Source organism: Neolamprologus multifasciatus, chromosome 11 (assembly GCF_963576455.1).
Source record: "Neolamprologus multifasciatus chromosome 11, fNeoMul1.2, whole genome shotgun sequence".
Classification (NCBI taxonomy): domain Eukaryota; kingdom Metazoa; phylum Chordata; class Actinopteri; order Cichliformes; family Cichlidae; genus Neolamprologus; species Neolamprologus multifasciatus.
Window position 1 is genome coordinate 35,545,968 of NC_140449.1, and position 27,721 is coordinate 35,573,688.

General features: G+C 43.6%; 1 protein-coding gene across 3 annotated transcripts in view; it reads right to left on the reverse strand.

Moving 5' to 3' along the window:
* Positions 1-9,117: 9,117 nt before the first annotated feature.
* The window catches only part of cpne4a (copine IVa), a 95,175-nt gene continuing 76,571 nt past the window's right edge, over positions 9,118-27,721 (reverse strand). For all 3 annotated transcript variants that reach the window (XM_085177032.1, XM_085177031.1, XM_085177034.1), the window contains 6 exons: positions 27,070-27,203; positions 26,060-26,114; positions 25,245-25,296; positions 17,235-17,368; positions 16,106-16,342; positions 9,118-13,560 (listed from right to left, as the gene is read on the reverse strand). In XM_085177032.1, the coding sequence (XP_085033158.1) occupies positions 13,429-13,560; positions 16,106-16,342; positions 17,235-17,368; positions 25,245-25,296; positions 26,060-26,114; positions 27,070-27,203 (744 nt within the window). In that variant the 3' untranslated portion in view covers positions 9,118-13,428. The remainder of the gene's footprint in view (positions 13,561-16,105; positions 16,343-17,234; positions 17,369-25,244; positions 25,297-26,059; positions 26,115-27,069; positions 27,204-27,721) is intronic.

Consider the following 27,721-nt stretch of genomic DNA (forward strand, 5'->3'; position numbering starts at 1 on the left):
TCAGAGTTGGCCATCACACATCCTCAGCCCTGAGGCTCAGCACTGGCTCACCCCAGGGCTGTGTGCTCAGTCCACTGCTCTACTCTCTCTACACACACGACTGCACTCTTCGCCACCACAGCAACATCTTTGTGAAATTTGCAGACGACACCACAGTGGTGGGGCTCATTTCCAAGGGAGACGAGTCGACGTACAGAGACGAGGTGGAGCAGCTGATGGTGTAAGGCCAATAACCTCCTCCTCAACACTTCAAAAACCAAAGAACTCATAATAGACTTCAGAAGGAAAAAGGCAGAGATCCAACCACTATTCATTAATGGGGACTGTGTAGAAAGGGTGGCAAGCTTCCGCTTCCTGGGAGTGATGTGTGCTCATTAACACCACCCAAAAGATCACTGGCTGCCCTCTCCCCACACTGGAAGATCTACACAACATCCACTGTTTTAAAAAGGCCCAAAACATCATAAAAGACACCTGACATCCTGGCCACTCCCTGATTGAACTGTTGCCCTCAGGCAGACGGTACAGGGCAATCAGCGCAAGGACTAATAGACTCAAACACAGCTGTTATCCAACTGCAATAACACATCTGAATGCTACAAAAAAATGTCCATCACGCCACTCTTGTGTTAATCTATGTACGGTCTGAAGCATGTATGTGGGAATGTATGTGAATGTTTTACTGTTCCGTCTTATTAGTATTTTAAGTATTCTATCTATTTTATTTATTGAATTTTATTGTTTTATTTATATTTTGATATTGCTAGGGATGATGCAACGATCGGGGAACATTCTTAATTTCGTTGACCCTGTGACAATGACAATAAAGTTTCTGATTCTGATTCTGTCAGATTACATGAAACATGTTTGTAACAGTAAAACTGAAATGTTAAATTATCACAATATTGTGTAATCATGCTCTCAAATGAAACAGAAGAGTCAGAGATGAATCTGTTGGTGTGTGGCGAAAGATAAGGCTCAGCTAACCTAGCTTAGCTTAGCTTAGCTTAGCTTAGCTTAGCTTAGCTTAGCTTAGCTTGGCACAACTGCAATAGCTGGTTGTTTATGTGGTTGTTGGTTTATTGACGATGCTTCTGAAAATATGTTTCCATTTAAAGTCCAAAGAACTTTCCTCACCAAGTATTCACTGTATTAAACTTTGAAAATGAACAGATTTTAGTTTTTAACCATTAAAGTTTTTATACAATATTTGAATAAATACACAAACGTCTGAGTCCTTACCTCCAACAGCTCACTCACATCTGTAACTCGCTCTAACAGCGTGACTCTGAGTGTTCATGTGTTTGTGGTATTAATGGCAGAGTCCTTGTTACTTCAGTTTCCTGAGAGCTGCTATAAACAATCACTTCCTTAATAAAAGTGTCCCTGCAGTAAACAATAGCACGCTGGACCAAAGTGATGGACAGACAGACTGATTCCCGTAGGACTGGAAAAGCACCCACCTGTAAGGCAGAGGTGGGCAGATCGATCCAAATATCGACACCAACGCTGGTATCAGATTGACACTAGTGTTTGTAGCCCACTGAACTGTGGGAAATTCACTATTTTCAGCGGTCAGCATGGCGCTGCAGCGGTCAGCACGGCGCTGCAGCGGTCAGCACTGTTGCCTCACTGCGAGCCATAAATGTGTCCTCTGTAAATAAAAATGAAAAACAGGGAAATTTAGCGAGCAGAACAAAAGTTACACTGAAGTTATTTTAGAATATTTTAGGATATCTGTGCAACATCACCCTGTGGAAGCTGATCCGTTAATCCCGCCCCCCACGACCCTGATGAGGATAAACAGAACAGAACTGGATGGATGACTGCATTCATTGTTTACACTGTAAACATAAAGGAGTAGAGACCATCAGGGGTAAATCAGGAATTGTCCTCAACCGCAGAGCAGGGCAGCGAGCTTCAGCAGCAGTTCTGCTTCTGCTCTTTGTGAGAGATTAAGTGCAACACAGGGAAACGTTCCCAAAGGGATGAATGTCGGAGTATTTCCTGAAGTGCTTCTTATCCTCTGAGAGCTTCAGTGGAATGAATCCAATAAAACTCAGCCTGTAAAGTGTAAAAGGAAAGACCGAGGGGCTTTTGTTCTGCCATCTGCATGAAAACCGAGCTTCTGATGTGTGCTCTGTCAGTGTGAAGCCACCGTTTGGAGTTCCCGTCATTCTTTTTAAAGCACAGAGCAGCAGCTTCTGATTGGCTGCTCCTCATTAACCTCCTTAGTTTGGAGGCTCTTCCTGCACATGTGTGCTGAGGTAATTAAAGACCTGCTGAACCTGCTTTAATTAAACTGTTACTAAAGTCCTCTGTGAGTCAGAGTACTTCAACGTTTAGAGAATCAGCAGCTGGAGGTCCTGACATTAATCAGCAGAGCTAACCTTCAGCTGAGTCATAACAGGGACAAACAGCCAGCGTTACTCTTTAAAGTTTTAACAAAACTTGATCCATAAAAGGTTTTTGTGACAAAAACGTCGTAATGCACGCTCTCTTTTATCGTGGCAGCACAGGAACAAGCTCTGAGCACAGATCCATAGAGGCTGGGGTCTATCACACCAGGCAAGACCCCAAACTGTGGAAAGATGAGACAATCCAGCACATAACAGCAGGTTCAAGATGCTAGCAGGCTGGGCATACATGGAACGCCATAACCAAGTGGCCGGCATAGTGTACAGGAACATCTGTGCCGAGTATAACCAGGAAGTCCCGAGGTCACAATGGGAAATGCCCCCAAGGGTGGTGGAGAATGACCGAGCTAAGATCCTGTGGGACTTCCAGATACAGACGGACATAGTGGTGGTAGACAAACAGAAGAAGACGGCCGTAGTGATCGATGTAGTGGTTCCCAATGACAGCAACATCAGGAAGAAGGAACACGAGAAGCTGGAGAAATACCAAGGGCTCAGAGAAGAGCTCGAGAGGATGTGGAGGGTGAAGGTAACGGTGGTCCCAGTGGTAATCGGAGCACTAGGAGCAGTGATTCCCAAACTCCCAAGCTAGGCGAGTATGTATATATATATATATATACATACACACACACAGCTGTAAGGGACAGGATTAATGAACTACAAACAGAGCTTCATCAAAGCTGAGTGTCAGTGCACAAAAACAGAATCATCAGATTTTATCTTCTCTCTGTCTCAGAAAGTCCGTTAATTAGTTTCTCCTCTAAGTTAAATGACAGTTTTCGAGCTCAGTGCTGCAGCTCCTTTATACAATTTACTGACACTTTCAATGTAAAAGCTAAAACAAAAAGTCTAAAACTTTACTGCACTTTGTCTTCATCCAGTTACAATCGACCAATCCTCATCCAACTGAAACTACAAGCTGCACCGGTTTGTATTTCTCTGACAGACGGGGCTCTTTACACTATACATCATAGGTGTCAAACTCTGGCCCGTGGGCCAAATTTGGCCCGCAGCCTAATTACATTTGGCCCGTGAAGCCATACCAAATTACTATCAGAGCTGGCCTACTGGTATTATACAGCTAATATATATATTGTTTAGTATTAAGCTTTGCTTGTTCCATATTCAGTTTTTCAGCAAAACGTGTTTGAGTCCATAAGAAAAGATTCATTCTTATATCTGGAGGAATAAATATATTTCAATAAATATATTTCAATAAATATTAACGTTAGCCCGCGACTTTGTTCTAGTTTTGAATTTTGGCCCACTGTGTATTTGAGTTTGACACCCCTGCTATACATGCTTCCCTCACACGACATCATCAGACACTGAATAGTTTTTCATTTCTATGCAGATGATACGTTAAACTAAGTTAAACCACACATGTGTCGTGAACACATAAATGCTTGGATGACCTGTAACTCTCTGCATCTTAATTTGGATCCAGGTGAGGCTCATGTACAGACACTCCGTGAACTGAATTCCTCCATTATCATCAATGGAGCTCCAGTGGAGAGGGTGCAGTCCTTCAAGTATCTTGGTGTCCACATCTCCTTGATTAATTTCTTCTTATGCTGTTTTTATAGTTTTTATTGTTTTACATTGTTTTATTTACTGTTATATTGTTTTTATATTCCCATTTCCTGTGTTGTAAAGCACTTTGTGATTTTTATCTGTGAAAAGCGCTATATAAATAAATTTTACTTACTTACTTACTTACCTGACATGGTCTGCCCACATTCAGGTCCAGACCAAAAAGGCTAGGCAGCGCCTGTACCACCTACGACAACTGAGGAAGTTCAGGGTCTCTTCAGAGATCCTCGGGATTTTCTATACAGGCGCTGTGGAGAGCATCCTCACACAGAACATCACATCCTGGTTTGGGAACAGCTGTGTGAAGGACCAAAAAGCTCTCCCCCCGCTTCAGGACACCTACACCAGGAGATGCCGGACTAGAGCAGATACTGAAGGACCCGTCCCATCCTGGCAACAACCTGTTCCAACTTCTGCAATCCACTAGAAGGTTCCTCATCATCCGGGCAAGGACAGACAGACTCAAGAGGAGCTTCTATCCCCAAGCCATCCGGGCCCTAAACACACACACCCTCTCACATCATCTATAAGTGACTGAGACAGGACTCTCTTCCAGACACTCTAAACCCATCAGCACAATGTACATTTCAAATCCTTTAATTTTAAATATGTTTATATTGTCTATTCTGTAATGTACAGAATTCACCTGCTTGCTGCTACTACTGCACATTCACCCAATGTATATACTATATATATATATAATGTTCTTCCTCTACCCCCCCCATTTTTGCACATGTCGAGGAGCGTGTCAGGCTACATTTCACTGTGTGTTATACTTGTATAACTATGCATGTGACAAATGAAGAACCTTGAACACCTAACTCCCCCAAGCTCTGCTCGTAAATAATCATCAAATTGTTTACCGAACAACATCATCTTACAAGATCTGATCTGTGGCCTGGATGAGTCGCTGATGTCGTCAGAGTACTCTTCTTACCCCTGCCACTCGTTCATCACTGCTCGGAAAGCCTGTTGCAGATTCACCTCTCGTGGTACCTGGAAACGTTTCCCTGGTAAATGTGAACTGAGTGGCTGATGTTTAATTATTCTGTTATCAAATCAGCAGTTTGAGTAAAGAACTTGTTGCCAGTTTCAGTGTGAATGAAATTCTAACGTACGTGTTTGTTTAAACTAACGCTGACACATACAGTTTTTCATACATGAGGCATTAAACATGTTAAATGTGTTTAATCAAACTGTGCCTCTACGTTCACACAGACATGTTCGAGTCGAGCTTCTTTGACCCACACGGCTTCACGTTTCTCAGCTCTCAGCCACAGCAGCTTTGTGTGGAGTCAGTGGCATCTCGCTGTTGTTCTTTTGTCGTGTTGTCAGAGCTAATGGCCTCTTTTCATCGCTCTCCTCTCGCCCGTGAACCCGTCACGCCTCCGAACAAACAGCCGAGTGGTTTAATTACTGCTGCCATCTTTGTTTGGGATCCACACAGAGGATGTTGGGACAGCTGGAAAATTCTCCTTCATTTCCATCTTTACTCTCACAGGGTTGCAGACAACACAGACTCTGCACACGGGGGCAGACGATCAGAAAACCTCTGAAACGGGAAAACAACGATGCAATGTGAAAGAAATCTTAACACAAACCTTGTTATTAAAGAGCTGCAGCTCATGCAGTCGGTTAGTGAGCTGAGAATCGGTGAATAAAGCAGTCGTATACAAAACGATCTCTATGTTGCACTATTTTATATACAGAGGCTGAGGGACCAGTGCATACAGCGGGCTGGCTGTAGCTCAGGTGGTCGAGCGGGGCACCTACTAACCACAAGGTTGGTGGTTTGATCCCAGTCTGCACGCCAAATGTCTTTGGGTAAGACGGTAACCTCCAATCTTTCTCTTTCATAATCAGTTCAGGTGTTAGTGCTGGCCTCTGTTCACCTTGTTTTTTCAGCCAAATAAACGTCTTTGTGTTTAGATTCAGCTCTGTGTCTCTTGCCTGCTTCCACACCACAAACACTGATCTCAGCATCCTGCTCTGTCACACCAACCCTCTGCATGTCCTCCTTCACCACATCCATCAATCTCCTCTGAGGTCTTCCTCTTTTCCTCCTCAGGTCCATCTTAAGCATCTTTAGTCCAATATATCCACTGTCCCTCCTCTGCACACGTCCGAGCCAGCTCAGTCTCAGCCTCGTGTCTCCGAGTCCTCACACTCACCTTTCCTCATTGTCAGTATAATGGAGACAAAGTAGACTCAGGTGCATGCTGTCCAGTTTCTTTACTATCACTTCAAATATTTGTCATGTTTGCTTTGTGCCATTGTGAGACTTCCTGATGGACTCATGGCTCGCACTAGCTGGTGAAGAGATTTGATGTTTTAGGATGTAAAAACTAGGTGTGCAACAATACTCGTTCGATACAGTGCTTTCGGTTCGGTACGCATATGTTTCGAACAATACAAAATTTTTAATTTATTTTATCAACTTTCGTTCTGACGATGCTGTCTGTGTTGAGCGCTCAGTGGATCTGCGCTCGCCAGTAGTCGAACGCAGATTCACTGAGCGCAGCGCAAGCTAGCGAGACAGAAGTTAAGCTCTCGTTGCAACATGGCAAATTGAACCTCCTCCACCCTCATTCAGATCTGGCGTTTGGAACTATTTTGGTCTTCATGTGACGTATGACCCTGAAGGTAAGCGCGTCATGGACTAAAGTAAAACAGTATGTCGGATGTGCCAGCAATGCTCAATTATATTGGTGGGAACTAGTGTGTTAGCACAGTTAGCTCGTTAACGTGTTGATGCCGTCCAGCCCCACGCACGGGGCGATCCGCGGTAGCTCGTTAACGGAGATTTGCCGTGTTGTGGCGTTAACGTCATTTCAGATTAACGCTGACAGCACTAGTGGGAACACAACGAATATGACTGCACATTTACTCCGACATCATCCTAGTGCAAAGACAAGTGGAAGCAGACAAAAACAACAAGCAGGCATGCTACAAACTTTACCCGAGTCATTTAGACAGCCGTTAGCACATGATTCTCCTTATGGGGACCTGATATGTTTAATATGCTGCTGAGAATATAGCCCAGAAGAAGCGTATAGTATAGCTTTTATTTTGGAAAGAGACATTTTTCTGTGATAAACTCTCTTTTCCAAAGATGAGTGATTCCTCAATCAGATACAGCGCTCGCAAAATTTTTCCAGTCGGGCTGCCCTGCCCGTCGGCCTATCGTAGGAAGGAAAAATATATGTCAATGCTTTTGCATTCTTTCAGAAATGTAGCTGGGTAATTATGTCATTGGCATCTGTGAGCCACTGTCAATATGTGACATACTGAAATCGCGTTTGAATTTGCGCTTGTTTTTTGCTTTCACTTTGCAATCGCGTGAACTGTGTATAGAGAGCGACAGCACTGATTGGTGAGTGATGATAATTTGCACCAATTCCTCTGACATCGTCTTATCAATGTTAGCTTACTATGCAAACATGACAAGTGAAATCTCCTGCAGCTTAAACATGTGAGAGGTTGATCGCAGAGAATCGCTGAGCGTTATGTGAGTGTCTGTGTAAAAGCAGCAGGATATATATTTTAGTTCTGCTGAGCCAAATAGGACAGGTCAGGGTGAAGAAGTGACAAAACGGAAAAGTTATGACAAATCAGACTATAAGGCAAAAAGAAAGTGCAGCTTTATGGTTTCATGGACAAAAGAATTTCTGTGGCTGCAATATGACGAGCTAAATAACCAGGGCTGCACATAAGTGGTCTGCAGGTGCGCATTCGCTGTCAAAATAAAAAACGCGCACAAGATAAGAAGTTGCAACGCCTGTTTGCGTACATAAGATTTTCTGGAGGAGGACAGACATTTGTTTAGAACTCTTAAAGATGTCGAAGAAGCTCCTTTAAACAATTACTGTGATGTTCCTCCACCTCCAAAGAAATGTCAGAAGGAGTCTGAACCACAAAAGAAGCGCATATTCTCGGAAAAGTGGTTGCAGGAGGTGAGCTGGCTTCAAACAAATGATGAACGCACAGAGATGTGGTGCAGAATGTGCCGTGAAAATTTAATAAATGACAAATTAAAAAGGCATGAACATTTTTTTTTGTATCAAAGAAATATCGAACCGTGACACCAAAGCATCGAACCGAACCGAACCGTGAATTTTGTGTATCGTTGCACCCCTAGTAAAAAAATATACAAATGTAAACCAGTTCGATAGAAATGAGGGGGATCATGGTTCAAGAGTTGGGAGTTCGTCTTGTAATCGGAAGGTTGCCGGTTCGAGCCCCGGCTTGGACAGTCTCGGTCGTTGTGTCCTTGGGCAAGACACTTCACCCGTTGCCTACTGGTGGTGGTCAGAGGGCCCGGTGGCGCCAGTGTCCGGCAGCCTCGCCTCTGTCAGTGCGCCCCAGGGTGGCTGTGGCTACAATGTAGCTGCATCACCTGTGTGTGGATGGATATGTAAAGTGTTTTGGGGTCCTTAGGGACTAGAAAAGCGCTATATAAATACAGGCCATTTACCATTATATAAAACACTTGTAAAGCACCATATCGATGAGGCAGAGGATTAAATTATAATGATATGATAATCTTGGATTGCTGCAGGTAAATACTTATAGATTGATCTATAAAGATCTATGTATTAGTATAACATGAGTCTTCACAGCATATCTTACATTCTATAATCAGAATAAAGATAACAGACGAGCTAGACGGGGGTAGGAGTTGATAAGCAGCTGCTTCCTCCGACTCCTCTTTGAACAGGAAATGTTTTTTTATATATTCCATGTGAATTTGATGTCTTCAGTGGGTATTAACACGTGTCACTTATGTTTGAAATAAAGTCACAGCAGATGGCCCCGCCCCTCCCTGAGCCTGGTTCTGCTGGAGGTTTCTTCCTGTTAAAAGGGAGTTTTTCCTTCCCACTGTCGCCAAAGTGCTGCTCATGGGGGGTCATATGATTGTTGGGTTTCTCTGTATTATGGTGGAGCTTTTACCTGACAATATAAAGCACCTTGTGGTAACTGTTGTTGTGATTTGGTGCTATATAAATATATAAATAAATTGGTTGAATGAATAAAATATTTTAAATACATTAAAAAAGTTGCATTGAACACATTAAACAGATTCACTGAAAATACTGAGACTCGAAGCTTACTGATAAAACTTTATTATAAGTCAGTTTTTCATTGTTTTGCACACAATACTGCATGTTAACACAACACTAAGTCATGTGACTCAACACCTGTCCCCCACCTGCTCTTTGATCGACAGCAGAAATCAAAGCGTCTTAAAAAATCTTCGCTAAATGAAGCAGTGCCTGTGCAGCAGCTCAAGTTCAACCTCATGAGAAGCAAACATGTAAAGCACACGCAAGCTGAGCTGTCACTGCTTCATGTTCCAGCTCGTGTACAACATGATGCACACTTACTAATAAAAACACTTTGATTGTGTAAATATCATTACATTAAAATTCAATTAGAGAGGTGTAGCTTGATTCTTACACAGAAAGCAACACGTGTGCTTTCAGTCACAGTAAAATGTTCAAAAATAAATAATTTCATCATTTTCTAATATTAGATTTAAAGCTTTTCAGTTAAAATTAGCCAAAAAAGTAAAAACGTTAACGTTCATCATCATTATCAGCAGGTTAGCACATCACTGTCAGAAACTAAACGATACACAGTAGCTGATTTTGGCCTCATTGGTACTTTTAAATGGATTTTCCTGTTATTACTATGCAACTACCCGCTCTGCTTGGTTAGTCCGTGGTATTATATTATTAAATAACTCAGTTATTACCATGTTGTTCATGAGCTGCATGCAGAGATCTGTGGAAACCTGCTGAATGAACATGTGTGTAAAAACGTAGGTTTAAGTTATCACACACGGCTGTTCGGACACTTCTGATCCCTCTGAAGGATTTCACGAACCAACACCAAGACGTGTATCTGTGACCGTGTCCTACAAACGTTCGGATGCTTCAGTAATTTGCAATAAACCTAAAAGAAAACAAGCTTTTGTCTTCATTTCTTTAAACACGAAGACAAACGGACAGGTGTTGTGACACAACGTGACCAAAATCTATCACCAGAATCTAGAAACGTCTCCAAAGATGCTCCATTTGTGCTTTTCAATCTACTCACACATTGTCGTTTACATGTGAACATGCTTGAGAGTAGAACAGCCCCATCACTGGGCACATTGTAAACAGAATTATTACTCATATTATTCACTACCAGGAAACAGAAACCACACGGACCGCACAGTCCTGCATGGAGATTTGCATGCAAAACAACAGTTCATGCATCTGCCTGACCCGGAGATAAAAACGGTGGAGGATGCAGACGTCTGTGAAGGCAGCGCACTCTGGCAGAGATCCAAAATGCTTTACTACATACGAACCTTACGAAATTTAGCAAAATCTCAATAAACTCTTATAAAAACGAATGAGGTGGGGGTGGGGTCATACATTCCTTCATCGACTGGTTCCCCGCCCGTCATGCTGTCTGCAGGGAAGCAGCGTTTAATTGGTCAGAGTTGCTCGTTTGTGTGCTTTTCCACCTTAAATACTCCTGAACGCTACAGTCTGCTCAGCCTGCCGACCCTGCATGCACAGCGGATGCTGAAGGTGCTACGTTTGCAGTTTCCGGTGTGTACGTTGGGATGCGATGAATTCCTTCCTGACCTTCATGCTGTTCTTCCCTTTTGGGAATAACCCAGTTCTCAACCATTTTCCCTTTTATTTCTGCTGCAGGTCTACATGAAGTTTCAGAATGTTGTTTCCACCCACAAAACGCCCCAGTTTGAGGAAAGCTGACTTTACTTTGTGAAGAGAATTTAGGGTGACATCGTTTTTTATGATCAGATAAAGCTAAACGATGAGATCCAGGCTTCGTTACACGTTTTTGTCATCGTCTTTTTGCAATGCTATACGCCAAAAAAAGATAAATCAATGGATACACTGACAAAACGTGCTAAATTAAAGTTTAGTTTGTCGAGCAGTTCCTTTTTAATGCCATGCTGGACTTAAAGTTAGAGATGCACCGATACCAATACTGGTATCGGGTATCGGGGCCGATACTGTAAAATATGTGTGTACTCAGACTCGTAAAAGTTAACCGATACCATGAACCGATACCAACTTATTTCATTAATCAGAGGGTGGCTTGTCATTTCTGTTGTAGTTTTTTAGATTGGCCACTAGGGGGACATCCCGCGCTAAACAGGCACAGGGTTAGGCGAGTGAGACTGGCGGCTCCAGATAAAAAAGAGAAACTGGAGGCTGCTGTAGCTAGGCTAAACAAAATGTCAGCAGTGTGGAACAGCCAACTTTAACTCAGGTTTTGGAAAAGCGATGAAAATGTCAAGAGAAAATCCACGGGCAGTTAAAATAACAGAGGCTCGACTCATTTTATCGCTCTGGATGACCAGCCAATGCCAGTCGTGGAAAACATAGGATTGCACCGTCTTCTCAGCATACTCGAGCTGCGATATGAAATTCCCAGCCGCCCACACATCAGGGAGATAATGGTGCCAAAACTTTCTGAAGAGGTAAAGACAAGCAGTGTGTGCGTGATGTCAGTCCTTGCTTTAACGGCGCAGACTGATGAGGAGTTCGTTCGTCAATGCCAAATACTTTTATTTTGTTTGTTTGTTTATAATATGGACACTCTGCAACAATTTAAAAGTTTATTTTATTCTCAAACCTAATTTGTATTTATTTGATTCCAAACAGAAGTGTTTATTTATTATTCTGAAAGCTCGAGACAGTGCCAATAGTTCAGTGATATTTTGTTAAATTACAATGTGGAGACTCTTTTAAGAGAAGTGCTTATTTTTCACTTGAAATTTTTTTGTGGTCATTTTTATTAAGATTTTATTTATTATCAGCAGAGAATAAAATAAAACCTGTCTTCCAATTCATTGCATTTGTGTGTGTGTGTGTGTGTGTGTGTGTGTGTGGTAGAAGTATCGGTTTTTGTACTCTGTATCGGCAAGTACTCAGATCCAAGTATCGGTATCGTATCGGTTTGAAAAAATTGGTATCGTTGCATCCCTACTTAAAGTATCCATAATTTCCCTCTGACTGTGATGATGTCAGAGCGCTCAGCTCCACGGGTCACATCCTGGTCACCTCACAGGAAATCTCAGCGTTGCAGTGACAGGACCAAAACATTTTCACTAAACAGACACCAAGTTGTTTAATACTAGCAGTTTGCACAACATAGACAGGTCATGCTATTCTCTATATTCATTGGCTGTGACGGCCTCCAATCAAAAAGGTTTTTCACTCCATCGAATAAAAAAAATACGGTGAAATCTGGCCAATCAGCTGTTCAAAGCGCTCCCTGGACGTTATGTTCCAATCACTTTCAGTCGTGTCTGTGGCGTGTGCTGGGTCTACTGAGCCAAAAAGGTGTTCGAATCATTTCAGGTCCCGGGTGAAATCACAGCTGTGAATGTGACTGCTGTTTGAACAGGACGTCCAGAGAGCGACACAGATGACCCTGAAGAACAGATTGGCCAATGAAACGAGCCTGTTTGATTCTTTTGATTCCACCTCACACTCCACAAAAGCTCGCCGTGAGTTTTCTTTGTAGCCTTGAGCAAAAATGCTGATGTGAACAGATCAGGTTTAGTCTTTAAGGACAGGCTGTGGTAACAAGTATTTATAGCAGAAAGTTTCTCATGACAAGATCATCCAATGACACGATGCTAACTAAAACTCATGTGATCCAAACGGCGTCTCTCTTGTTTGTGTTTTGAACCAAACTAACGTCGAGGTTTTCCCAGCTACAAAACAGGTTTCCATTATGTTTAACTAGCAGGTCGATCCTGACCCCAACAGACGGAGGTTTGCACAAAGCAGTGACCTGAACAGACGCCAACAGAGAAAGAAGACAACCAGCAGCAGCAGCAGGATGGTGTGCGGTTGGATATACCGACCGATTAACATCAAAGAGCAGCAATATAATAAGAAGACTGCTCCACGGCCAACGCAGCTAAATAATTAGTAGCTCTGCATCAGACTGGAAGCCGCGTTTCTTCTTATTGCACCCAAAATAAAAGCAGGTCTAAATAAAGACTTTGGCCACGATTTTCATAAAAGTGGAACAAGCAGCTGATGCATCAGCAGGTTTTCTATTAACTTGTAAACAGCTCCACTTCTCCTTTAACTTCTGCTCCTTTTCCCCTCAGGCAGTGATCGTGATGACGGATGATAGCATGCACCCTCAGGTAGATGAATGTATCGGTAAAAACGAGACCTGACCTGGTTCAGATCGGTGAAACTTAGACCCAGCACTAAGTCTGACTGACATCGTCTGCTCGGGTCTAAAGTAAGCCACGTTGTAATGATAGGACACTGCAGGTAGCACCTTCATCATCCGCATTAACAAAGAACAAAAGACAGTAAACATTTTTCTCAGGTTGTGCTGTCCAGCGGCAGCTGTGGCAGTAGGCTCATGGACCAAACGGCCTGGAAGACTGGTACTGGCTGGGCACTTTGGGCTTGATGCCCTTGCTGTTGTAGTAGTCAACCACCTGGTTGGGCACTTCTGCCAGCACGCTCTTAGCCAGAGCGGCTGGAGACGCCTGAGGAGGAGAGAGCAGAGCCGTCAGTTAAAACACAGAGTGCAGAGGGAAGAGTTGATCTTTAAATGTTCATAAAACTGCAGCTCGACACCTGCAAACCCCAACAACAGAATAGCTGCCATTCTCCGTCGCTGATAAAGCAGGTGTTTTACTGTGATCCATCGTGCACGGAGCTGATTTTGCTTTTTCTCTAAAACAAAAGTTCAATATTTTGCACACATCTTTTGGAAAATGTAAAATTATTAGTAACACACTCGGATTAATGGAATAAAAACATAAGCAGCGACCTCGAAGGAAAAACTGGTAACGGTTCAGTGATTGTACTAAATTTGCTTCACATTCGGTGGCTGTAAGCAGCTGCAGGAACCTACCGGCTGCCTAGAGCGACCACTTGTGATTGCACGGGTAAGTGATGATGGCTTCCTGTCTCCCAACTGTCAGACTGCCTCTCAGACAGATTCACAAAGACTTGCCAATAACTGAAGTCTAGTTTATAAAAGATTGCAATTAATCTGAGTCAGTCTATGATGATGAATCTCTTTGCAAGAGGAGACTCACTCATTTGGTTGCTGACTGGTTGCAGACTGGTTGCAGACTGGTTGCTGACTAGTTGCTGACTAGTTGCTGACTGGTTGCAGACTGGTTGCTGACTGGTTGCAGACTGGTTGCTGACTAGTTGCTGACTGGTTGCAGACTGGTTGCTGACTAGTTGCTGACTAGTTGCTAACTGGTTGCAGACTGGTTGCTGACTAGTTGCTGACTGGTTGCCGACTGGTTGCAGACTGGTTGCTGACTAGTTCCTGACTGGTTGCAGACTGGTTGCACTCCTGTATAAAAGCAAGTTGCTGAGGGTTTTCCTTGCAGCCACTTTCTGAATCTGTCTGACTCTGTCTTATCGCTCTGTTGCACACAGTTGCAGTAACTTTGGTCGTGCCGTGTTCTCAGAGTTTTCCTCAGTGCAAGAGTGGTGTAAAAGCAGCAGCATAAATAAACCAGACCCTCAAATCCGAGCATGTTTATGGGCTGCAGATGGAATTTAATCTGATGTTCTGTTTTGTGGAAGGTAGAACAACTTAAGGCACGGTCTTTAAATTTCATTTCAGCGTCTTCCCCTTGGGAAAAATCCCAGACAGCGGTAATTGTTTGAAGCAGCGTCAGTCGCAGCCTCTCGTCTCTGCCTCTCGTCTCTGCCTCGTTCTGCTGCTGTCAAATAAAAATTGCTTCTCTTGGGGTCCAAAGACAGAAACTCTCATTCATCACAGATTAAATGCAGGAGAATGAATCTTCCCAACGAGTCCGAACTGTGAATCTCTCGTACTGTACTGTCACTTCACTCAGACTGAAAATTCATTCGAGTGAAATAAAGAATTTTCCATTTGAGATTGTCCGGCAGATTGTCCCCATTTCCCTTCTTATAGGCTGAAAACTGATTTTTTCAACAACTTCACAGCCTCTCCTCTCGTCCTCCTCCACTTCCAATATGCTCCGATCATGAATTTAAATCACTTCCTCCTCTCGGTTTATTGCTTTCCATCACTTCCCTGTCGTCCGCTGTCATTTTAGGGTCACATGCAATTATATTTAAACACTGCATCTCCCATCAACAAGAGAGTTTTCAAATGAACACACCATCTGGTGCTCTAATTAGAGGTCTGTAACTGCTGAACAACAGAGAAAGTGTTTCTAATAATTTACACAAACATGCTTCATAATAACAAACACAGAAAAAGTGAGGTTAAAGGTTTGTAAACATCAGTGAAGATGTGAGAAAAACATAAATAATATCTTATGGGTAAAAATATATGCAATTTAATTTTTATTATAGAGCGACGGCGACGAGTCATTGTTCAGGTCTTCATCTTGACCCACTCTTCTTCACAGCGGCGCTTCAGGTCTGCAGCATTATTCATGCACAGCTCTCTGAGCTCTGGACTCTGGACCGTTACAGAGCCTTCGTTCGTTTCGTGCTCGGGGTCTTTGTCCTGTTCATGACCCAGTTTGGGCTGAGCTTTGGCGGTGGGACAGTTCATGGAGACTCAGTGACTGCAAGGGGATGAAACCCTCATTGCTCCATCACCGTGCCAACAGGTCCTGATATGACGTGTTTGATTTTACCCACACATGCTGCACGTGATGAACAAAGTCTCCAGAGGCTTTGCAAACCTGATCCCTGCTGCCGTGTTCCTTTTGGAGAGATGTTTTCTCTTCCAAACAAGCCACACTTGTTCATTCGTCTTCTAATTGTTCTGTCATGAACTTTGACCTTTAACAGGTGACCTGAGTCTGAGCATTGCGCTAACACAGCTGAATCCTTCAGACTTGCAAAGTGCCCAAACGTCTACATTTATACAGGCGCTCACAGCTGCTGAGGAGCAGTTAGCCTGATTCCTCTGGAGTTTCCACATGACTCTAAAAACCAACCGGTCACAGAGGAGTTACACGTGTTCACCATAACCATTATTATCTGTTAGTTTAACGAGCACGTTCGCCGTGTGAGCGTGACGTTGCTCTGACACGGTACAGTTTTCGAGCACGATGGACTCACGTGTTTGAAGTTGCGGAAGGGGACGAACTGAACGATGTCCCGGAGGACGGGCTCTCCTTTGGGTGAGCGCAGGATCCCGTCGTCGCCGTCCAGCATCTGCATGTCGCTGAAGTCGGCGTTCCCGACCCCAACGATGATGATGGACATGGGGAGGTGGGAAGCCTGAACGATGGCCTCCCTCGTGTCGGCCATGTCGGTGATGACGCCGTCTGTCAAGATCAGCAGGATGAAGTATTGCTGGAGGATTGAACATGAAGAGACAGTCAGACCAGCTCCTGCAGTCCAGCAGGTTTCAAAAGAAGCAGTGGCAGCATTTCAAATTATATATATGTGTGTGTGTGTGGTTCGTCTACATTTCTGTAGTGGGGCTGAAAGTGGATGAAGAGAAACCGGTGAAGAAATCCCAGCGGAGTCATTACAGCAGCCTTGTTAGCGACCGAGCCGGCGTCTCAAAGCCTTTTCTTCCTGTTTCTAATTGCACGATCTTTAAACTGTCCTTTGTGAGGAGTGTTTGTCATAAAAGTCGGGTTCATTTTATTATTATTAGGTTTTTATTTGAAGATCAAACAACAACTGAAAGTGTTGAATTGCCAGCCTGCTCAAATCTGCCCTGTTGGCTGGCAGCCTTTCCCTGAGCTCGGTGTTTTGATGGGTAGCTCAGGGTGAAGCTTTGAAGTGTAGTTTCTGGTTGCAGTTAAGGACGCTCTCTCCTCGGCCTTTAAATACAATCGTTTTGTCAAAAGTCATCAGCCACGGTTTGTGGTGGTGACAGCAGTGGTCCTGACCCGTTTGCCTTGTGTTTCCATGCAGCAGCAACTCTTTTGCACCATTTTTCCAGCAGCATGGCTGATATTTAAATCTAAACTACGATCTTTTTCTAAACCTAACCAAAGATCAGTAAAACAAACACATCTCCCACAGGACATGATTACTGTGTGCACAGTGACTTCCTTTCTGAGGCAGCGCTGCGTGCTCTCGGGATGATATTCCCGTGGTACACAAAGAGACGTCGTGCATATTCCTGAGACACTTTGGATTACTGGGCAGAGTTCACGAGAAAGAGAACAGGTATGAAAAAGGTTTCCTGTCTGAAAACTTTATTGGAACATGAAACTAGATCGCGTCTCACCATGGCCTCTTTGGTGTGCACCTCCTGCGAGGCAGACTTGGCGACTTTCTGGATGATGGGGGCGATGTTGGTGGGGCCGTAGAGCTGCAGCTTTGGTAGGCAGGCCTGATACGCCTCTACCACCCCCTGGATGCCTGACAGGACACAAAAACAATCAGAGACAGTCTGGTTCCTAAAACCTAGAACCAAAGCCAGAGCTGTCTTGGGTTTGGTTACCAGTAGGGATGGGTACCGGTATCCGGTGCCATGATGGCACCGGTTCTGACATAAACGGTAGTAACCAGACCGAAAAGCAGCGCACATTTTGGTGCTTTTTTTTCCCCTGAGCTGTGATACACTTTAGATTCTAGCCAATCATTTTCCATTTCCGAGGATAGTAGGCGGGTCCAGGTACGTACGTTCTTTTAGAGCAGAGCTACAGATTAAAAATGCCCAAGGCAAAGCGGTCAAAGTCTGGCTGTACTTCACAGCAAAAGATGCAAACTCAGCAGCTGCAACAAGTGCTTTAAGCTGATACTGTGATGCTGTCAAAGGAGGTAACACCTCAAATCTGATGAAACACCTGGCGACGCATAGCGTTTTTTTAAAAGCCGAGAAATGCGCCGTATTTGATAGCTTGCTGCGAGACCTCACATCGAGCACATCTACTGCGGGTGTGGTGCCTGTTATCGACCCGGAGTTAGCAACATCCCCCAAAAACCCGAAGAGGAGAGTCCTGGCCCCTAGCCCTGCCAGTGTAGCAGAAATGATGAGGATGATGATGCAGCAGCAGCCGTTCTTCTCTGCGTGAGTAGCTTAATGTTGTTCGTGTGTAATTTACGTTGAGTAGGCTAACCACGTTATTACATTAATGCATGTAAGGTGAACAGCAAACACCATCATAGCTACATGCGGCTGTCTTCTTGTTTGATGGCAGATACTCCCTTCACCCTGGACAAAAAGGCTAAAATGACCAAAGAAAAAGTGGAAAACAGTTAAACATGAGAGGTTTTTGGACAAAGTTTGTGTTTTTTCCATTGTTTAAGCACCGGTTCGAGTACCGGTGTGGTACTGGTATCGGATAAAACCTAAACGATACCCATCCCTAGTTACCAGTTGTTCTTGACAGTAAATCTTGTCTCTACCTGATGATTCTCTGTCATAGTACGAGCATTTCTACCTGTAGATCCACAGCTGTGCACACCTCTTCATTCAGGATTTTAATCAAACTTCTTATAAAGCAGAGATCATCAGCTTTGGATCAGAACAAGCTGCTGTTTGTTCTATTAACAGGTGAAAAAGTCTGTTTGTTTGTCCAGTTTTGGGGGATTCAGAGCTTTTAACTGTGGATGATTCGTGCGTGATAATATAACACGTTGGGAGCATGATTGCTCTTTTCCTGATAAAGCCGACAGTGGACGGTGTTCCCTGTAGCTTTAGTGGTTTTCCCACGAGTAGCAGCTCGCTAATCACATCCACAGCCAGTAATTTTGTTCAGGCAGGAAGCCGCTCGGTCCATGAAGAGCTTCAGGTTTCTGCGCCCGTGTGATGCACCTGTACACTGGATCGCCGTTAACCATGCTAGCTAGCGTTAGCTGCACCGTGGTCACTTGATCACATGTGAAGTTATTTTAGAGCTTCAAAAATTAATTCTACTTTACTTGAGTTTTAAATATTAATTTTTGGGCAGTTTTGTCTTTTATAACCTTTGTATAAAGAGTCACTTCTGTATCTTTACATTTGTGCTTTTATGTGTTTCATGATTTAATGTCTTTTATCATTATTATTAAATTTACTGATGATTTATGTTTGTAGTTTGTTTCTTGCTCCGCCTCTCTCTGCGTTCGTGTCGCTGCTGCTCTGGACTTGCTCTGCCAGCCTCGTTTTTGGTGACGTGTCCCTGACGAAGCGTCGCTGTCGTGCCTGAAGCTCGTTCGTTACACGCCACGCTTTGGTCCGAGCGCCTTTCATCCCTCGCTTTCATCTGCTGTAAGTGATTGCACTTCAGTCTCTATTCATCACAGTCTGACGGTCTCAGGTCGTCTCGGTGATAGAAATCCATCACGTCTGTGAGACGAGCTGTATACTTAAACCTGTCAGTGATTTTATTCAAACAAAACAACAAAAGCGACACTTTTCTAATTAAATAGAAAGTCTACATGTGTTAACTTGGCCTAATTTCATACACTGGGGGGCGCTGCAGAGAGAGGAACCGGTACATAACTTATGTTTATACATTTAATGTCATGAGTGTCTGCTTCTGTTTCTTGGACGTACGAGGTCTGTGAGGCTTCACGGTCCGTCTCTCCGGGTCCTTTCAGAGGCTTCCCAGCATGCCCGGAGGCAACGCTGTGATTTACTGTCTGAAGGTCATCAGGAAGACGCACTCAGACTTAATTAAGAGCGTCGGGGTTGAAGTGTCTCTGAGCTGATCGATGACCTTTAGCAGAGTGTGAGAGGCCTTTATCTAAACACCGTCTGCCCGTCTCCCCTCAAAACCAGGAGGAAACAGCTGTGAGGTCAGAGCAGCAACTCCAGCTGTCAACATCTGTACGTCTGCCTAAAGCAACAGCTCCGATAAAATGACTATTTTCACTTTTCCATTTAAGAAGAACATCAAAATGTAACACTTGTCAATGTTTTAGCTGTCGGGAAGTTTTCTTTTCTGTTTCTTCTCTGACGCGTCCGCCATCTTCGTGCTAAAACTGGTTCCTGATTGGCCCAAAGCTGTCGGGTTGCCTGTATCTCACCTCCACGGCTCCACTCTGAGCCCCGCCCATGTGACTCAACTCCTCCCCCGTCCCTATGGGAGAGTCCAGACCCCCTACACAGGATACTCAGTTACACCAAGTCCTCTTTGTTTCAGTCTCTACGTAGAGATCGAGGTACATCACGGCATCGACGGCAAACGCATCACAGCCAACGCTGCTCGTCTGTCAGCTTCCCCTGCTGGAGGCTCCAGGAGGCTCCGCCTTTACAAAAATGTTCGAATTATATTAATGATGTTTCACAATTATCCATGACTGCTTACAAAACACGTTTTCTTTCTTTGTGTGTGTTGGAGTGAACGATGTATTCACTCTATGACATCATAGTCAGGATGTTTTTCATCTTTGTTGGCCGCGTTGGGTAAAAGGAAAATATCTGTCATGTGCAGCTTTGGAGGAGATTTATTTATACAAAGACACTGAGGAGTCCGACTGCCAGTGTTAGTACACGAGGTGAGTCACAAAGAGGTGCACACTGCTGAACCATCATATATTTTACACTTTAATCAGGAACGAGCTCAGAAAATGTCTCTAACGTCTTTTGATTTTTTCCTGATTTTAAATTCATAAATGAATATTTCCAACATTTAGATGAGGTCAGAGATCAGCTGTGAATCCTCTGAGTTCTAGTTTAGAGGTTTAATTCACAAATGCCTGTTTGAGTATTCGCAGCCTTCGGGGAAATATTCTTTCACTCATTAAATATTGATCAAGTCTCTTAATGCTAACGGCCGGGGTAATCCAATCAGAAGAGCCAGAGTATTAACAAAAACTAAAAAAGAAAATAAGGATATAATCTTTCTGCAGGAAACCCATTTGTCACCACAAGACCGTTGGACTTCAGCAGCAGAATAAATGTGATAAAAATGAATATAATGCCAAGGCTGCTGTACATTTTACAAATGTAATTTACATTACCCCAAAGCGCTTTACACATCCAGTCATCCACACATCCACACACTGGTGATGGCAGCTACGTTGTAGCCACAGCCACCCTGGGGCGCACTGACAGAGGCGAGGCTGCCGGACACTGGCGCCACCGGGTCCTCTGACCACCACCAGTAGGCAACGGGTGAAGTGTCTTGCCCAAGGACACAACGACCGAGACTGTTGGAGCCGGGGCTCGAACCAGCAACCTTCCGATTACAAGACGAACTCCCAACTCTTGAGCCACGATCGCCCACGATATTGAACCTCTGGCTCAAGCAATACGACAAATGGTAGATATAAACGGGATCTTTATAGGACAAAGGGAACATAAAATAGGATTATTTGCAGACGATGTAATATTGTATATGAGGGACTTGAACACCTCCCTTCCTAAGCTTGTGGAAGTAATAGCAGAGTTTCATGAGTGCTCGGGATATAAACTAAACATTGCAAAAACACAAATGATTCACTTCAAATATGTACCGAGCAAAGAAATTAAAGAAGGCTTCAATATCAATTGGAAAACTAAAAAAAAATCAGATATTTGGGTGTCTTCATAACAAGAAGCCCAGGTTCATTGAACACTTCAAATTATCTTCCGATCACGGACGATATTAGAAAAGACTTGGAGAGGTGGTCAACATACCCGTTGGACTTTAGCAGCAGAATAAATGTGATAAAAATGAATATAATGCCAAGGCTTTTCCAGGCACTGCCGGTCGAAATCCCAGCTCAACAGTTCGAAGCCTGGGATGAAATGTTGTCGAGATTCAAATGGGGAGGCAAAAAGGCAAGAATACGCTTCTCCACCCTGCAGATGCCAAAGGACAAAGAGGGTATGGCTTTAACCTTAAATTATATTTCCAGGCAGCACAATTACGCCCTTTATGCCTATGATGAGATAATTCATACACAGGATAGCACGCACTATAATGTCCACACACTGTTAGGAGAAAATACCTTAACTGACATTATTAAGTCAAAGCTCGATCCCAGTTTTCATTACAGATGTGGTACTCTACTGTCAAACATCTGCAAAATGTCCAGAGGAAGTTGAGATGGATAGCCTTGGACAAGAGTTTTAAACCAGGACAATATGACGAGGCTTTCAAAGAGTGGACCAACAGGAGCTTTCAAGAGCTTAAAGACATGTTTGAATTGGAAAACCAGGATTTTTTTCGATATCTACAACTTCGAGATTATTACAATAAAGAGATAGCTGAGGCTGAGATGATTAACCCTCTAATAGAAACGACGTGCGACGCCTACCAGCAGAAAACTACTAAACTAGCATCCAAATTATGCTCCAATTTGATGAAGAACCAAAGATTCACCTCTTTATATGTAAAGACAAAATGGGAACAGGAACTAAAACCATCAATTACAGATGAAACATGGTGCCAGTTATGTGGTTCACTTCAAACGTCTACAAATTTAATTGGAAATGCCTTATTAGGTTTTTATCCCTCCTCACATTAGCAGTAAGCAGGTGGGCACACAGCAGCCTTGTTGGAGAAACTGGTGAACTGGCAGCTAACCACTCCCATATCTGCTGGTTTTGCTCTAAAATGAACCCATTCTGGACAACAGTTAATGATACCTTACAAAAAGTCTTTGGTTACGAGGTCCCCGAGGACTGTACGGCTTTATTTTGAGGAAATATTGATGATAGAGTTAAAAGAGAGGACTTATATTTAACTAAGGTTCTTCTTACGGCAGCAGGAAAAACCTTTACAGGGCCGTGGCTTAAGCCTGACGCCCCAACTTTCCTCCACTGGACAAGCGTAATTCAAAAAGTACACATTATACACACTACGACTGAAACGACAGCTCTTCACTCAGAACTGGAAGAACTGGTCACTGTTTATCATTTCTGACACAGGAAGTGACTTTACTCTGAGGACTGTCTCTTATCTGGAAAGCATAACAACAACGACATGAGGATTTTTATTGATGTAACTTCTATTGTTACTATTATTATGGTATGTGTGCTTTATCTTTAGACCTGCATATTCATTCATTCATTTATTTATTTATCTCACACTTGGTACAAAAAAATCAAACAAACCAACCACACTTTCTATCAAAAACACTACAACCATGTGTGAAAAGGAGCAGGAAGAGGAAAATATTCTTATTAAACCCCGCCCCCTATCTACAATCCAACTTATATTACAAGTGGGCACCAAAAATCAGGGAACAAACCAAGATTAACATTTATCTCCGGTCCTAACCCAAACCAAACAACAAATTTACAATCAGAATAACCGCTCCACATAGTAACAAGGAGAAAAATAAAATTAAAATAAATAAAACAAAAAATTATAATGGGCCTTTTTCAATGAACTCCAATTTCATTCACATTCTTCATATTGAGTTATCGTTTTAAGCATGTGACACTTTTTAAAACAATGTAAATTTATACAACTCTTTAAATTATAATGAAGTGAGTCCACAGTCGTATACCTCTAACCGTTGGACTCATTAATCTTTGTGTAGTCACAGCTAACTGATGCTTAAAATAAAATTTCCTTCTGCTATCTTCTCCCCCTGAACACAATAAAAATACTCTTTGTAACTAATAAAATATTATAATATAATAATAATATATAATCTGTACGAGGGGCTCAGTGGTGGAAACCGATATTACTGTCCTTTTGTGGGGAAAAAAAACGGAGAAAAAATGTCAAAGATAGGTTAATGATCAGAGCGCTCCCTCGCTCCCATTCCCGCACATACAATAAAATATCACTTGCGACTAAGAGGTCTCACTCTGAGCAAATTTCGAACCCAGACATTTTAACTGTTTTTAGCATGAATCACATAATATTTCTTAACTTTGAACTTATTTATCACCTTGCTTATGTAACTTAATCAGACTATGCACTAACTACTCACTTTTGACCAAAAGGCATAACAATAACAACAACAACATGTATTCCCCTGAGGATTTTTATTGATGTAACTTATATTGTTACTATTATTATGGTATGTGTGCTTTATCTTTAGACCTGCATATAATCTGTACGAGGGGCTCAGTGGCGGAAACCGATATTACTGTCCTTTTTGTGGACAAACGCTCTAATCTCTACTAATTTTCAACACGAAGGTTTGGTTCCACATGGGAATCTTACATTTTTATTCTATTTTATGATTAAATTCTAACTGAAAATGGGTTTCTGAACTAATCTCCTACTCACTGCAACTCTTTTTGTCTTTATACATTTTTGGGGGTTTTTTTGTTTTGTTTTTGTCTTGTTTTTCCTTTTTTGATTACTAGGTGATGTTCTTTAAGTACTTTCTGTTTGTTAAAAAGAAAAAAATGCTAATAAAAAGAGATTTGCAATAAAATATTGATCGAGTCAAAGAAGCTGGAAAGAGGAAAAAGTGTATTTTCCACATCTTCATTCAGCTCAGTCTGTTGTTCAGCGCCCGATGCTGGAGAATGATTCCTCCAGCTGCGCAGCAGAGATGCTGACAAACACAGAAGCAAAGATTCCCGCCTGATCTGCCACCGTGCTAACGTATCGATCGACGTATTGATTGACCCTGACCTCCACGAGTGTCTCTCAGCGTAAATGTTTCAGCTCAGATGAAGACGTGCTCCAAAATCCCAACTGCACCTCGAATGATGCAGGTGTCTGATTGGTTGGCAGGTGTGCCAGAAAAGTGAAACGCAGGCTGCAGTGATGGACCAACCACAGCGCACACAGAGCGCCTGCACCTTGTGCTTTTGCACGCTCACAGCGGTTAGCCAGGTAATAACCGGTTGCTTGAAGTCACAAAGAAACACTTTTTGATTACTTTGGTTGCTAGGAGACTGCACGGTCACCTGCCGATTGCATGGAAGACGCCGAAAAGAGTCTGCTGCAGCAGTAAAGTCTTTTACTTTGAAGGTGAACAGTTTCCCCACCTGGTGACTGCCAGGGATCAGCAACCCTGCATGTCTGTGAAGAAGGCCTCGTACAGCCCAGGTGAGGGTTACTGCAGGTCGGCGTACTAACAGTGACATCAGAACCTCCGTGAAGACGACGACACGTTTGCAAAAACTGAATCTGGATGTAATACTTTCCTCCTTTTGTGTGCACGACTCTCCTGCGTGGCTTCTACGATCACCTCGTCACTTCAAGGCAAAATAAAAAATAAAACACTTCCAGTTTAGGAAATCAAACCGAGCCCACAGGAAACATCAGCGGCGCGGTGAACGGCTCTCCCTGATTCGCTGTCACCATCAAACTCATTCTCACTTCAAACAGCTTCTGAAGCTCGCTGTCAAATATTTGAGTGGTTTTTCTGTTTTTCATTTTCAAAGACAGGAAATCAAAGAACCTACCTGCACACTCCGGGTTCTCCTCGTTAAAATTCACCGCGAAGTCGTGGGAGACCTGGAGCGGAGAGGGGGAGGGAGGGGGAGGGAGGGGGAACAGGAAGTCTGTTTGATCTCTGCAAAACAAAAACAACCTGCAGAAAAAAACTCACCTTCATCCCTCTTCATCGCTTCCTGCTCTTCTTCTTCTTCTTGACATCTAAGCTGAGTAGTTACCTGCCCCCCCCCCGCCTCCCCCCGCCTCACAGCACACTCACAGGACAGGTGAGTTTCTAGTCTAACCGACAGGTGAGGGAGCGCTGCTTTGTAAAGCAAACCGAAGCCACAGAGGAGCTGCAGTTCCAGCGCTCGGTGTTTTTACACCACAGCGTTCAGAGGAAGTGGGCGTGGCCTGCACAGCGCGCTCGTTCCTGCACCAGGTTCGATACGAGCTGAATGACGAGTTCACAGAGTTAATATTCTTCCTGTAGTGCCAAACGTTCCTGCTCACAGACGAAGTGTCTTCCTATTGTTGATTAATGCAACGCTGTGTAAGCTGAATTTAATATTGTTGACTAATCTTGTTCCGGCTGCGCGCCGCGCCGCGTTTTCAGGGCGCCGACTCGGACTCTGAATGCAGCTAATCAGGACTTTAGAAGCTGATTTGAATGCAGCGTCAGACCGCCAACCAAAGGCCGCTGCACAGGAGAGGAAGCATTCAGCCGGCAGCACCCCGGGGAGGGGACGAGGGCAGGGGGGTGGGAAGGTAATCACAGGGTCAGCCTCGGCCTCTGCAGACAGAGTGCATGCTGGGAAAGCCGACGAGCCGGCTGTTAAATTACCTTGTAGTCTGGAGGGATCTGAGCGCCGAAGCCGAACGCCGGGAACATTTTGTCACTGAAAGGAAAAAAGAGAAAAAAGTAAAGGTGAGGAAGGAAACGAGACACTGGAGGAGCTTTCTGATTGGATACTCGTCAGCTGATCGGCTGACATCACATCACTGTGATGTCAGGAATCTGTCCGATTCATCTAAAATTTAATTCAATACATTCTGTGAGTTAGAGCAGCGGTCCCCAACCTCGGTACCGGTCCGTGAGTCGTTTGGTACCGGGCCGCGAGAGTTGAGGCTCAGGTGTGAAATGTATAGTTTTCAGGGTTTTTATCGGTTTTCAGTGTTATTTTGTTATCGTTTTTATCGTTTACTCGGTTTTCCTGAGTCTTTTCATGTGTGTTATGAATAAATCTTCTTTTTTCAGTACCAGTACTGGTTTTATTTTGTTGTATTTATCCGCGACACCTTAAAGGCCGGTCCGTGAAAATATTGTCGGGCATGAACCGGTCCGTGGTGCAGAAAAGGTTGGAGACCGCTGCTGTTTGACCCGTTGTTAGCTCAGCACGAGGACTGACGTGTAGAAGAGCGCTGTAAGAGCAGCTTTGTGTGATTCCTCGTTAACAGTAATCGTGTTAGTCGGTGATGTGTGCTAGTGCAGCCATATTATTGGTCAGATGATGTCATTCAAAAGGCTCAGATCTCCAGTTCAGGTGAAGCTAGCAGACAGCTAGCGGCTACAGCCGCCTGTCAGTCAAAGAGGCCACGCCCACGTTGGGAGTGTAACCAGGCAGGATAATAATAAATATTAATAATATATACTTTATTATAAATAATACCATAATATGGCCACTGGGCTGGGACGGTACCTCGCTCAGGGGAACCTCAGGGTAGCCGCTCAGTGGATTCGACCACTCTACCTACTGAGCTATCGCTGCTCATAAGTGATGTTTCTTTAATCTTGTGAGTACATGAGCACAGTAATAAACGGAGCTTTGTGATTGGCTGCTGAGTTGCAGCGACCTGTCGTAGTCCTGGCAGATTTCTCCCACGGCCACCAGAGCCTTCAGGTACTCGTTGGGCTGGTACGGGTGGATGTAGTGCAGGGAGCAGCTGTTGCGAGGGTCTCCGTTGGATGCTGTGAAGTCGATGGCGACCTGCAGAGACAGCAGCCAATCAGGGATCAGAACCAGGCAGAAGCCACACAAGAGCAGGAGGGATGTGACTGTATGTTTGTTGGTGCCATTACAGAGACATTGTAAAGAAGCAGGCATGTCTACATTTAATTGATTTTTATTGGTTATTTGGCTGAAATGAGCCTTTCAAAGGTCAAAGGTCGTGTCCACCAGAACCTAAGGCATGGACCGTCTTTCTTCTTTTATGGTTTTTGTTCATTTTGGGCCTCAAACTGATCCGTGTGAAGAAAATAAGGATGTGCTGAGGACGCGAGCGAAGCTTTTAGTTACATTTGCTCTAAATCGAACATATTTGTTTTTATTGTTTTCGTTTCAGTTTCTGCTGTGTGTGCAGTGTTGTGTTGTTTTATTGGTTTTATTTTGTGCGCTTGCTCCCTTTTGATTGTTTTCTCACTGTTTGTGGGGCCTTTGAGTGCTCTGTGAAGCAGTTCGGTGCCTCTGGGTGAAATGTGCTGTATAAATGCATCGGCTTCACGGCA